The sequence below is a fragment of the Tupaia chinensis genome, unplaced genomic scaffold (genome assembly GCF_000334495.1).
Source record: "Tupaia chinensis unplaced genomic scaffold, TupChi_1.0 Scaffold000164_1, whole genome shotgun sequence".
In the NCBI taxonomy this organism is placed as follows: domain Eukaryota; kingdom Metazoa; phylum Chordata; class Mammalia; order Scandentia; family Tupaiidae; genus Tupaia; species Tupaia belangeri.
The window spans coordinates 469,883-483,875 of NW_006159638.1; the positions used below are offsets into that span (position 1 = coordinate 469,883).

A 13,993-nucleotide genomic window follows, 5' to 3' on the forward strand; every position below is an offset into this window, starting at 1 on the left:
CCCTTAACCACCATGCCACCTGCTGACTCAAGATCACTCTCACTTCTAAAAAGTTACATATATAGTGACACAAAAATAATTACATATACCCTTTCAGTATATGCTCTGAAATAATTAGGCACTTCAAGTTTCTAAAGTTACTTTGTTTCATATAAATATTTTTCAAAACATTCAGGAAAAATGTATATGTTCATAAATAGAATTTATGAAAACACTATTCATTGGTTTAAAAAATTTCTTGTACCAAAATAAATTCATACTTTAATTCATTTTTTTCCACAATCTTTTTGAATTCCCCTGTATACTAAGGAATTTGTTTCTTCCTCTTGAATCAGAGTATACTGAAAAAAGGTCTAGAAATCATTTTATGTCACAATTAAACATAAGGATCTTTCTTGATAATTATATTGTCTTTTAGGCCATGAGCTTTAATTACACTACTAGATTTGTTTCTTTTAGAATAAACATAGGGACCAGCAGTTAGCATAATGGCTATGTTGCTGAGCTCCCATGTAGCTGACCATGGTTCGAGCTCCAGACCCGTTGGCTTAAATTCACGCCGGGCATGTGTGCGTGCATGCCCAGGATCCTGGAGAGGAGAATGGAGGAGAAGAGATGGCGGCATGGCCATCCCCCCTGGGGGGGTGATTTCTCGCTTTCTGTATCTCTGTTGCTCTCTGTCTTTCTGGTGAGTACACATGCCCTATAGCAAAAACCTCTACAAAAAAAGTAAATAAATATAGAATTCTTTAATTTCTACATCCATATTTTCCTAACAAAATAATATTTATAGAAAATAATTGTGTAAAAACTTACAAGGTTCATTATTATTTTCAGTTTTCATAGTATTTTTATATTCATTAACAGGTACACTATAATGTCCTTAAGTATATATTTTAAGTATTAGTAAATAAACATCCCTATAGAGTCACATTTATTCCTTCTCAATAACTTGTTTTTATTGTTTTAAATTAAATAATAGCTTATTTATTTTTAAATAATTTTGCTATAGGGCATGTGTGCTCGTTGGTGGAGAGATGGAGCAGAAGTAAGAAAGTATTCCTCAGAGGGTATGTATGGCTATACCATAGTCTCTTCTTCATTCTCTTCTTGGAATTTTGGGGCACATGCACATGCACTGGTGTGTTTTCAAGTCACCTGGTGTGGAACTTAAACTGCAGTTAGCTATGTGAGCTCCAGTCACTTTAACCCCTATGCCATTGGGTAGCCCAAAATCTTGTAATGATAAAATGATCAAAACAATATTACTTATAGCTGAAGTAATGAGCAAAAACTTATAACTAAATTCAAAATCTGTCATTCAAAAAGATTTATTTAAATTTCTACAGCTACAAATTTTTTGTCAGCATTTGGTGTACTAATATAATTTTAAGCCTTATTCTTTCTTCCATTCATACTTCCTTCACAATGATTTTTTGTTATTTCCTCATTTTTGACATTTTCAATCCCTTTTTCTTCTTAATCAACCTATTTCCTTCAGGTTAAGAAATGTTGAAGTTAGTACCATCTCACTTAAAGAAAACACATCTTCTATTAATCCTATGTCCTACAGTTAAAACTGTTTCTTTCCTTTGTATAAGATTTTCTTAGAAAAGGTTACATACTTGGCAATCACATATTAACCCATTAAAATTTCATATCCAACATGTGCAAGCTATTTAAATTCCAAGATGTAACTTCATTACCATCTAAAGCCTTTTAATATACTGTACTTTTATTTCAGTGCTAATTTTTCTAGATACTTTACAAAAATTCTCCATTTTTCAGTATTTTTTCTCCATTTTTTCCTAATAATAATATCTATGTATCTATTTTTGCTCCTTTCACTCAGGATCAATTCTTTGTTATCCTCATCAGTTCCACTGCCTTCTACCCACAAAACGAAACTGTGCCTATACTGATCCTTATAATTTCTGGAGAGAGCTTGGCTTCAAATACGACCTTAAGCAAATGACTGCTAGATTTACACCTCTAGCCCAGAAAACTATTTCTGAATTTTAGTTCTTAATTTCCAATGCCTACGTGATATCTCTCTATCAATCTTACTTCAAATGAACATGACCAAATTAACTTTTCTACCAAAACCTTTCTAAATGCTGCCATTTCCATTAAATAGTTATTTTTGCTTCTGTTTTCCAGGTTCAAAAATATGAGAGAATTTCCTCATTTATTCTTCTCCCACGTTCAGTCAGTAAAAAAAAAAAAAAAATACAGTCAAATCGTTGCATGATCTGTCATCTGTGATGCAATGTTGACTGTAAGTGTAAGACTGTGAAACTAAGACTTGAAATCCCAGCTTCACAACTCACTAACTGCCTCATATTGGGTAAGTTTCTAAATCTCACTTGGCTTCATTTTATTCTGTGAAATAAGAGTAATTTCTTTCTATATAAAAAGAAATTATAAAGAGTAACTAAAATATTTTTTATAAGGGCCTTTCCCATTTACCCAAGTTAATATAGTCCAAATCTCCATTCCTTTTTCCTGTGTCAGTATCTTATTTTATTTTCTTCAGCAATTAACACCATCTAATAATCTATGGTTGTTTGATTTTCTTCATTTTATGTGTTTATTTTCTATGATTTTTCACTATATTTAATGAAGGCAGAAACCATGTCAATATTATAATATTTACCACTGAATCTCCGAGGTCCAGAATAAACTCTCTCATATATTAAGTATTCCATGTATATTTGGTAATAGAATGAAAAACTAAAATATATAAAGGGCCTGCCCCAATGATTTCACTGATTGTCTGTACTCTACACTGTCTTCCTTCTTTGCCACTGCTATCTGCATGTATCAACCCTAATCACACTACTTCTGTCCTACAGTTAATAATCTCTTTGTCTTCATTTGTTTTCTACCCCCCATTAAACTGCTAACAAAATACTGGGTTGATAGTCACTTAAAAATTTTGTCAATGCCATTTATTCATAAAGCACCTATGATACAACACTCTTACTGAAATAACTTCAATTGATGACTATATTCAATAAGTCTAATCTTCATGTTCTTTCTCAATACCCCATTCCTTAATTTTCCATTTGTTTTTCTAAATGAACATCAGTCATTTTGATCGTCCTTATAGAACTTATGCTTGTTACTGTCTTTAATTATACTATTTCACACAACTAGAATACATAAACTAAATTTTTCCTTTGGGGTCCAGGTTCAGACATCAGACTTAAATATTCCCTCTTTTCATTTTTTAAACTACTATTACAAAATTATTAATAAAATTAAGTTTTCTTAACCATTATGACAAAATAATTAATATAATTATAATTTTAAAAAGAATCATATGCAGTAACAGAAAGTCTTTCAACTTTCAGTCTTCCTACGCGTAATCATTGTTCAATGTTTACATACCTCTTCAGATATGATCTGTGTTTAAAATGATTATCTATCCTTCCTCTCACTTTCAATGCATGTATCTTGTGAATTTATATATATTTAGAACATATAAATACCTTCTACATACACTTTTATACTTTTTAACTTATTGTATCTTGTGCCTGTTTTTTTCTAACATTTGCACAAATAACCCCCTTTTGAACTCTGATATGATTTATTTTTTTCTAACATTTGTAAGTCATGCAGGTTGTTTCCTTATAATTTTATTTACCCATTTAAGTACTCTGTAACCTTTAATAGGTAGCAAGTTTCCCCATTCACTTCCTCAGGGACACACGAACACACACAAACACACACACACACATCACAGCATAGCTCATTACAGAGAAAGTATATTGCAGCTGATGTGACATACAGACTGAACATGTAATCCCAATTTTCTCTCACTGGGAACATTTTGATGCTTTTTTCTCTCTAGAAATACAGTTTCTTTTCTTCTTTTCTTCTTAAAGAAAACTCAACAATGAGTTGTAATGAAAATTTTGCCCTTAAAAACGGTTTTTCATAGGTTCAGTCCAAACATATGTTGATGTTTTATCATGCCAATATTACCAAATTAATTACTAAATAATTGAATATTTTATTCTTTTCCAATAATAATTTAAAATTCCTGTAAGACATTCAAAAATATTTCCCAGTAGAATCACTCACATTTATACCAAAACCTGAATAAATTGGAGATTTACTTCCAATTTTGAAAAAATTTGTTTCCTTATTATTTGATCATTTTAGGCTCAACACTTTTTATGTAGTGTTTATAAATTTTCGGATATAAAACAACTATACATTCATTGATTTGTACTTCATGTAACTGCAAAACAGCAAAGTGTTTGTATAATTTAGTTACAGAATTTAAAAGCAAAATTTTACTTCTGTAAATTTATTTAAACTTAAATCCCAGTTGAGTCTAGTTACCTTTCTCAAAGCAGGGCAGAAATTAAAGAAAAGTCTGTAGTTACATGTTTTGAATCTTTCTGGAAGGTGCCAGCTCTGAATTATTTCTTCATCAGAAATCACATGATGATCCAGTGCTTTGAGAGGCCATATACTGTTAACAAGAACATGTCTGTATCCTTTTTTAAGGCTTACTGGACAATCAAACAGAGTGAGGGCAATGAGATTTGGACAGGCAGATAATACACATACATTCTTTAGCTTTGCAAACCCATTGTCATGAAGATAGAGAAGTTTTAAGCTCTTCATTCCACTCCAAAATTTTATATCTGGTAGATTCTTTATCTGAAATATTATCAAACCATTTATATTAGTTACAATATCTTAATAATACTATTTCAAATATAACTTTTCTATAAATGGCATAGGAAGCTGTAAAACATTAAACATTTCTAAAATTTAGTATTTCCTAAAACACAGGTTTCTAATTAATAAGTAAAAGTAATCTTTCTAATTATACAATGATGATTGGGGTGAAAAACATATTGAACATCTGGAATGAGCTATCATTATTAGTGTAATTGAATGGATATATAATATACTTTGTTAAATGAAAAATATTTTGAAATAGGCTGACTAAATTTTCCTAATTTTTTTACATAAGAAATGAAGAACTCATTAAGTATTCCAGACTATGTATTTAAAAGGTAAAACATGAGACCAGCAGATAATATAATGGTTACGCAGCTGGACTCCCACATGGTCGACTGGGTTTGAGTCCCAGACCCAGTGGCTTCAATCATATACTGGGCGCATGTGTGTGCATACCCAAAATTCCAAGAGGAAAATGGAGGAGAAGGGTTTATGGTGTGGCCATTCCCTTCCGGGGGGGAGGGGAAGGTAGTGATTTCTTGCTTTTGGTCTCTCTTTCTCTGTCTCTCCAGCGAGTGCACAAGTCCTATAGCAAAAATCTCTCTTTTTTTAAAAGAAGGTAAAACATATCAAATTATTGTTTCCATGGTTTTTTTATTTAAAATTTTTATTTATACATCTAATTCATATTTTAAAATTTCTGTTAGAATTTTTGTTTATGTATACATAAAGGACTAGCTGGGAGAAATATTGTAGCTAACATGATGCTTATTATATATACATTTCATTTATATGCAAATATCTAAACCGGCTATTTGCTTACCTGATTTCCATGGAGATCAAGTTTGATTAATTTTATACAGCTTTGAAGTGGACGAATATCTGTAATAAAATTATTTGATAAGATGCATACTTTAAGAGATATACAAGATTGCAAATTTTCCATAGATTTTAAATGAAGGCCATTGAACTTCACAAAAACATAATCTTTTTGGTCTTGTATTATGTTTTCATTATAGTGACTCCATTCTTCATGACTAGTTAACTCTTTTGTGATTGTTCCATGAAACATCTAGGAAAGATAGGAAACTGCTTTCAATAAGTTTTTCAACTTTCAAAAGTCTATATGTAAACAGAAAAACTGCTAAGAGGCAGTGAGAACGGAAATGAAAAATTGAAAAAATGAAAGTTAAAAATAAAGTCATATACTCACAGGATCTTATCACCCAAAAGTTTCTTAACTATCTAATGTTTATACAACTGCTACTCAAAAAACAATCACTTCCCTCACCAATAAACTAATAAGTAAAAGGAAGAAAAACTTTCCTTTTCAGACAATATTTATAGAACATGGAATTCAGTGAAAGACTTATGATAAAAACTTCAAGATAAGCCAATCAACTACTGACAAACGAGACTGTACCCTACTATAGCTGATCTGGTAATTTGGTCAGAAGATACTGTTAAATAAAGAAATCCTTGAATAATGAACAAGTTGGAAAAGTGATATTCTTTGTTGGAAAGATAAAAACAATGCAGACAGATGAAATTAAGGTAACATACAGGTCTTCAACTGTTATCAACAATATCTACTTCTTAAAATTTGGGGGAGGAACATTTAAAACATTTTAAATTCAAATGACAAAAATCTCACTTAGTAAAAACCTATTGACAAATATAGTGTGATTGAATATATGGAAGAAAATGAAATAAAAAAATAAAATAAAAGGGAACCAGCAGTTAGCGTAATGACTATGTCGCTGGACTCCCACGTAGTCGACTGCAGTTCGCGTCTCGGACCTGGTGGCTTAAAACTCACGCCGGGCACGTGTGCGTGCGTGCCCAAGATCCCGAGAGGAGAATGGAGGAGAAGGGATTGCGGCATGACCATCCCCCCTGGGGGGTGATTTCTCGCTTTCTGTCTCTATGTCTCTCTCTGTCTGGCGAGCACACGCATCCTATAGCGAAAACCTCTCAAAAAAAAAAAAATATATATATTAGGCCTAAGACCTCAAACCATAAAGATGGAAAACACTGGGGAAACTCTGGGAGAAAATATATATATTGACAATTCTCAATTCCTTCATTTTGAATTCTCCACAACAAACATATAAAAGTACATACTTTTTTCAGTTATTTATATTACATGACAAATCATTTCAAAATCTTTTCGCTTAAAACAGTCCTAATTTGATTATCTCTGAAAATTCTCAACTTATTGTTTTAGTTAGTGTATGAATGAATTCTGTATGTAGGTATGAATTCTAAAATAACTTAGTCTTATAAGCACTCTTTTCCATACACTACATTAATGTATAACACTACATTAATTTATATCTATGTTCTCTGTTACATTAATATTCCCCTCCACCAACAGTAATTTGTCAGTTTATAACAACCTTAATATTTTTAAAAAGTCACCCCCCAGGGGATATAGCCACATCACAATCCCTTCTCCATTCTCCTCTCAGGATCTTGGGCATGCAAGCACACATGCCCAGCATGAGTTTAAGCCACCAAGTCTGGGACTTGAACTGCAGTCAACTATAGGGGAGTCCAGCGACATAACCATTGCGCCAACTGCTGGTCCCCACATCTGAAATTTTAACAAGGACAGCTGGAAGGTTAAGTTTACTTGTTTGCCAAGATAGATAGGCCTTTCCCTTCATATTGTCTCAGGATCTCTCCATGTGTGTCTGTAATAGGGCAGTCAGACTTTCTATGTACTTGACTCGGGAGTCCAAAAAGTATAAAAACAGACCTATCAGGCCTTCTTAATGCTTAGAGCTAACTGGCAGAAGATCATTACAGCTACATTTTATTGGTTAGATCAAGTTATTCTGATATTTCAAGCAGCTTAGAACCTAGGTAGAGAAAGGAAGAACTAAAATATAAGTTATCTGAACTTGGTGACTTAAGGCAAGTTACACCATATATTCTGTACCTCAGTTTCATCACCTATAAAATGCAATGAAATAATAGTATTTGATTCAAAGAATTGTTATGAAGACAAAATGAGTTAACGTAAAGCCTTTAGAACAGTGTCTGACACTTAGTGAGCACTATAAAATGTATTACTAAGATAAATACCTAGTTCAATCAACAATTCAGGATAGCACATATTCTTAAAAAAGGAAATCAGATGCCTCAAGGTTCCAGTTCAGCATAAGTTCGGAAATCAACACTCCATCCTCTAAACACTTTCCAAACACAACACTTTCTATGGTTCCTCTTACTATATAATTAAATAATCTCATTCCAAAGTATCTCTCTTCCTTATCTTTTAGGACATTCACAGTTAATTTAAAGTTCAAAATCCCAGGTGTCTGAAGACATAATTTTGGGCTCCTCTTAACTAATTTTTGTTTTATATGTATTTAATTTTTAAATCATTCTCAACTTATTATTTTAGTTAGTGTGGTATGAATTCTAAATAAATTAGTCTTAGAAACACTCTTTCAAGTTAATAATAGGACACAGTTGTAACTATACACTACATTAATTTATAACACTACATTAATTTATATCGATGTTCTGTTACATTAATATTCCCCTCCACCAATAGTAATTAGTCAGGATATAACAAATTTAATATTTAATTTTTTTTTCAAATTAAGACATTATGATAACAGGTTATTGCTATCCAAAGGAAAGGTTAGCATATGATTAATATAATTAATATAAATTATAGGAATAAATTTTGTTTACATTTTTTCCTTATAAAAAAATAGTATTGCAACACTCAGAATATAAAGTGTTTCAGTTATTCAAACTGCTCAGTTAAATATCCCGATACACTTCCAAACATTTTGGATAATTGAGGATGTTTTATTTTTTATTTTAAATTACCTAGTTTCACATTTTAACTTTGTTTCTCATTCTTCATTGCACATCAGAATAAGTAGAATAATACAAATGCCCAAGTCCATAGCATACCACCTGCATCCTAAAATTACTGCTATGGACACAGGTAATTTTAATGCCAACCTGGTAAGCTAAAAATCATAACAGTGATATCTTTTCCTCTACCAAGGGAAAAATCTGCTTACCAACTGCTGCCAATTTTAAATATCACCATAGTAAAGAATCCATTCACTCTTACTCATTTTTTTTTTTTTGGAGAGATTTTCACTGTAGGGCGCGTGTGCTCCCCAGACAGACAGAGAGAGACATTAGAGACAGAAAACGAGAAATCACCCCCCCAGGAGGGATGGTCACGCCGCAATCCCTTCTCCTCCATTCTCCTCTCGGGATCTTGGGCACGCACGCACATGCGCCCGGCGTGAGTTTTAAGCCACCGGGTCCAGGACGCGAACCGCGGTCGACTACGTGGGAGTCCAGCGACATAGCCATTACGCTAACTGCTGGTTCCCACTCTTACTCATTTTAGACTTGATCATTTTACAATTTCTTTGTGAAATATATATATATATATATATATATGTATATATACACATACACACACACATACACAAATGTATAAATTATCAAGTTCAAATAACAATATAATGTTTCAAAGACCAATTTAGTTGAGCTAAGGTAAAGCACTGGAGGTTCAATTACAACTTCAAAGTTCTGGAGTTAAAAAGAAATCAGTATCATTATCAATAAACCTTTCCTTAGTTTATATCAGCTAAAGTAGTATTTATTTTTATATCTAGCATACATTTTTAAACAATACTGTGTAAGCTATGTCTATAAAGTACAATGTGTATCATCTTGACTCCTAACTTTCTCCATTTAAAAATCCCAAGAAGAGAATGAAAGAGATTGCTGAATGGCCATCCCTCTAGGGGTAATTTCTCACTTTCCCTCTCTGTCTGTCTCTGTGTCTCTCTCTCTCTTTGGTGAGAGCATGTGCCCTATGGCAAAAACCTAAAAAATAGAAATTGATGACAAATACGTGAAATAGAACTATATGAAGTTGTAATTAATAAGCATCTAAATTAAATATTAAGAAGTAAAAGAAAATGTATACATTACTTTCTTTCCAAATGTTATACATAATAAAGATAGAAAAGAAATTTGTGAAGAAATGCTTTGCTGACTGTACTATATCAATTACTTCTAGACTTAACACTCATTCACTGTACTTTTTAGATACTAGGAATACAGATACATTGGGTCATCGGAAAGATCATGTTGCATTTTTTTGCACAGAAAAACAGAAAGAAATCATAATTTTTCCGATGACCCAATATTATAGTTTTAAGTAAAAAATACATTAAAATGTAATATTGGGTTTTATGGTCTACATGTAAGTAATTTATCTTATAAATATTAAGTATGATATTACTAAGTACAATGGAATTCTAAATGCTGGACTGCAGAGAATTATCACAAAAATGGCCAAGTTACCTGCAAGTAAAATAAATCCACAAAAAATAAAAAATAATTTATTTTTTAGAAAATCTAATTATAAGGATATTATCACTAATATTTTACATGAATTGTGATAGCAAACTTTAGCTTAGAATGTCTGCAACATATTTAAGTCTATATCTATTGACAAAATAAGCAATTATTGAGTCAATCCTCTTTAATATTTTTTAACTGCCAGAGAGCTAATGTACTTGCCAAAGAGAGAGACAGAGAGAAAATATCACCCAATGATCAAGGTCACATCAATCCCTTCTCCTCCATTTCTCTTTCTTGTCAGGGTTTTGTGCTCCCACACACAAGCACCTTGTGTGTTTTTCAAGTCGCCTGTGCCAGGATTTGAACCACAGTTGGCCATGTGGATCTGGGTCCCTTAACCACTAAGTTAGAGCCTGAGTCAATCCTCTTTTGATGAAGAATTACCAACATTTATGTCACATATAAAACTTATTTTAAAAATTGAAAAGATGGGACTCTATTAAAGAATATAGTCAAACAGTACATCTCTCCTGGCTACTAAAAATGGAATATGCCTACAGTCGTAAAAAAACAAACTAACTATAATTAACTTTAAACAGGCACAAGGCATATTATTTATTGGAGTGATGTAACTGTGTGTAACTGTGGTGATAGTTGCATAACTCAGTAAATTTACTACAAATCATTAAACTGTTCACTTAAAACAGGTGAAGTTAATGGCATATAAAATATACCTCAATAAAATTGTTTTTAAAAACCTCATCTTGCTCTTTATGATGGTTCTCAGACACACTCTACTCTTTTCCAACAGATAAAAAGTCCAGTGATTCAACAGAATATTATTTTTCAATTTTTTATTGTACAATTTGCTCAACGCTCTTTTTTTTAGAGATTTTTGCCAAATGATGCATGCACACAGAGAGACAGAGAAAGACAGAAAGAGAGAAGTCACCACTGAGGTGGGATGGCCATGCCACAATTCTTTCTTCTCCATTCTTTTCTTGGGACTTTTGGGCATGCAGAACATGCACCTGGCATGAACAACATGCACCTGGCATGAGTTTTAAGCCACCGAGTCTGAGACTTGAACCATGGTCAGCTATGTAGGAGTCCTGGTGATGTAGCTATTTTGCCATCTGCTGGCCCCAGCTCAACATTCTTTTTAAAATGTCAAATTCAAGACTAGATACATCATTTTCAGTTTGTTCAATTTATGCAGAATTGATGGGCTTACTACTTAACTAGATCGGTATTCTGATAAAATAATACTCCAGAAAATACTTGGTAAACACTCTGGCAAAATAATAATATCCTGGTAGCTTAAGACTGTTTAAACAATCATATTACACTGTTTAGTTATATTTAATATGTAATTAAATAAAACCCCTATATTTTACCTCCTACAGTCAACTGCCTAACAATTGACTCCACTGAAATAGTGTACAGTAGTTTCTTACTTCAAATTAATATTAATAAAACCTGAGAGAAAAAAGGAAAGAGAACAAGAAGCATGCTGATAATATGGTCTGTTTACTTGTAGCATATTTTATGTGAGCAATGTAGTCACAACGGGAAAAAATAATATTCCTTTCTTTTTTAAAAAAAAATATGGAACGCTTCACGAATTTGCATGTCATCCTTGTGCAGGGACCATGCTAATCTTGTCTGTATCGTTCCCATTTTAGTATATGTGTTGCGAAAGTGAGCACAAAAAATAATATTCCTTTCTATGACCATCCTTTCCAGATCCAAGAGATGTTTTATTTAATATTCCATATAATAGTCTATTAAATTACTTGCTTTGTTTTCATTCTCTCATAGTTCTTATCACTCTCTGAATTTTATTTGGTTACATATCATTGTTTACTTCACCTTATTAGAGTGTACATTCTCAAACATATAGTCTCTCTTGCCCTCCATTTCCCTAGGACCTCTCCTAGTTCCACAGTTTAAGATTGATTCCAAGGGCCAGCAGGGCGCATGGTGGTTAAGATGCTGGACTCCCATATGGCGGATCACAGTTGAATCCAGGACCCAGTGGCTTGAAGATTATACCTGGCATATGTGTGAATGTCCAAAATCCCAAAAGGAGACAGGAGGAGAAGGGATTGCAGTGTGTCCATCCCTCCTGGGGGGGATTTCTCACTTTCCCTCACTGCCTCTCTCCAATGAGGGCACGCATCCCCTCCCCCTTCTCTCTCTCTCTCACACACACAAAATCACACACACACAAAATAATTCCATCTATAGATGTTCACAACTTCTAAAATTCTATCTTTATCTTAGACCTTTCTCTTGCACTCCAAGCTCATATGTATAATTTATATACACATACAAACTTGCATTACCTATACATTAATACACACCTGTTTATTCCATATACCATAAACCAAATATTCTAGTACTACTATCCCACTAAATCTTTCCATCTAGGGACTTTTCCATCTGAATTGATAGGCACTCCATTCTCAAACAGTCATATTTGACTTCCCTCTTTTTCTCACACATCCTATCAGCAAATTTCATTGCTTTCACCTTTGAAATACTTATGGACTCTAACCAACTTTTCACCAACTCTTCTGTAATCCTCTTAGCCAAGCTTTCATCAACTGTCACCTGACATTATTATGGTAGCTTCCAAAAGTCTGCCCGCTTCTTTCCTCACCCATCCCTGACTATAATCTATTCTCACATTTCTTAGTGATATCTTTAAACATTAGGCAAGTCTTATCAAAACCTTCAATGTGCTTCAGTCAAGAGTAGAAGTCCAAATCCTTTTGTTACCTCTCTGACCTCTGTTACTTTCTCTTTTGCTCTCTCACCTCACTCAAATTTTCCACATTTTCTGAAAGTTCTTCAGTGATAATGTATTGCTTTTATTTACAGAAAGAATTATTTGAAAACTTTGAAAGAGTATTTTTTACCCAAATGTCTTTATTGAAAGAATTAAAAAGGTCAAATCATTAGAAGAAAAACTATTAATAAAAAAAGCTTAATATAAGAATTTATAGGACCCTGAATGAGCATCTCCCTGAAGACTTTAATGAAAGGCTTTTATTTAGGCTTCTCAAATAAACCAAACTGTACGGTGCAATAGAAGGAGTTCTGGATTTGGGATTGAAATGACTTCCTCAAATATTCTATTGATACCTTGACTAAATCATTCTTCTCTCTGACTCATAGTTTTCCTATGTGTAAAGACATTCCTCTGTAAACCTCCTAAGCTTGCAGCTCTACAAGGAAAATACTATATTTAGCAAAGATACATCTAATAAGGGTGACTTATTCCCAACAATGTGATCGAAACTTCTAGATTGATCTGCTTATTTGGAGGGTGCCAGAGAAGAAACAAAAATACCACACATGCTAGGGGCCTGGTTGCAGACTGAACTTGATACAACTTCCAAAGATAACATTTGAGAGGCTGGTATGTGTAGTTTATGAAGCACACTCAAAACAGATGCGCACTTTCTAGTGGCTGTAAGGCAAAGAAGCCACAATCTTAATGTTCCTGAAGACCAAAGACCTTATAAATTAAGGTCGGGACTTTCCACTCAGTCCTTGGGGCACAGGGCGTCAAATGACAGAAAAGGCCGGGTGGAAATCATCTGCCAGGCATGGGATTGCTCCTGGCTGAAACAAAACACCGCGGAGGAAGAATCGCCTTTCAAGAAAGAGTTGGGAGTTCGTTTTATTTTCATCTTCTTTTCAGTCAGTCGGTTCTAACATTTATCACCCAACCTGAACCACTCACCGGGTCAACCGGGCTGCAAGGCCTTTTAAGTTGGGAAATAGCGGTCCAGACCCCGCAGAATCAGACAAATCTCTAGGTGGCCATCTGCTCCTGAGACCGTTGCTAGGGAAACCGGGCAAGGACCCAGCCTCACCCCATCACGGTCCTCCCTGTGCGGCCCGAGGAGCCCCGGGGCGT

General features: G+C 33.6%; 1 protein-coding gene and 1 non-coding gene across 2 annotated transcripts in view; both read right to left on the reverse strand.

Moving 5' to 3' along the window:
* The window catches only part of LRRIQ3 (leucine rich repeats and IQ motif containing 3), a 169,468-nt gene extending 155,487 nt beyond the window's left edge, over positions 1–13,981 (reverse strand). Inside the window, exons 1-3 of the mRNA XM_006146036.2 lie at positions 13,817–13,981; positions 5,528–5,776; positions 4,354–4,677 (exon numbers count right to left, since the gene is read on the reverse strand). Of these exons, the coding sequence (XP_006146098.1) occupies positions 4,354–4,677; positions 5,528–5,776 (573 nt within the window). The 5' untranslated portion in view covers positions 13,817–13,981. The remainder of the gene's footprint in view (positions 1–4,353; positions 4,678–5,527; positions 5,777–13,816) is intronic.
* Positions 11,665–11,771, reverse strand: LOC114007390 (U6 spliceosomal RNA). Its single transcript, XR_003549026.1, has one exon. It is a non-coding gene; the product is annotated as a U6 spliceosomal RNA (small nuclear RNA).
* Positions 13,982–13,993: the final 12 nt, after the last annotated feature.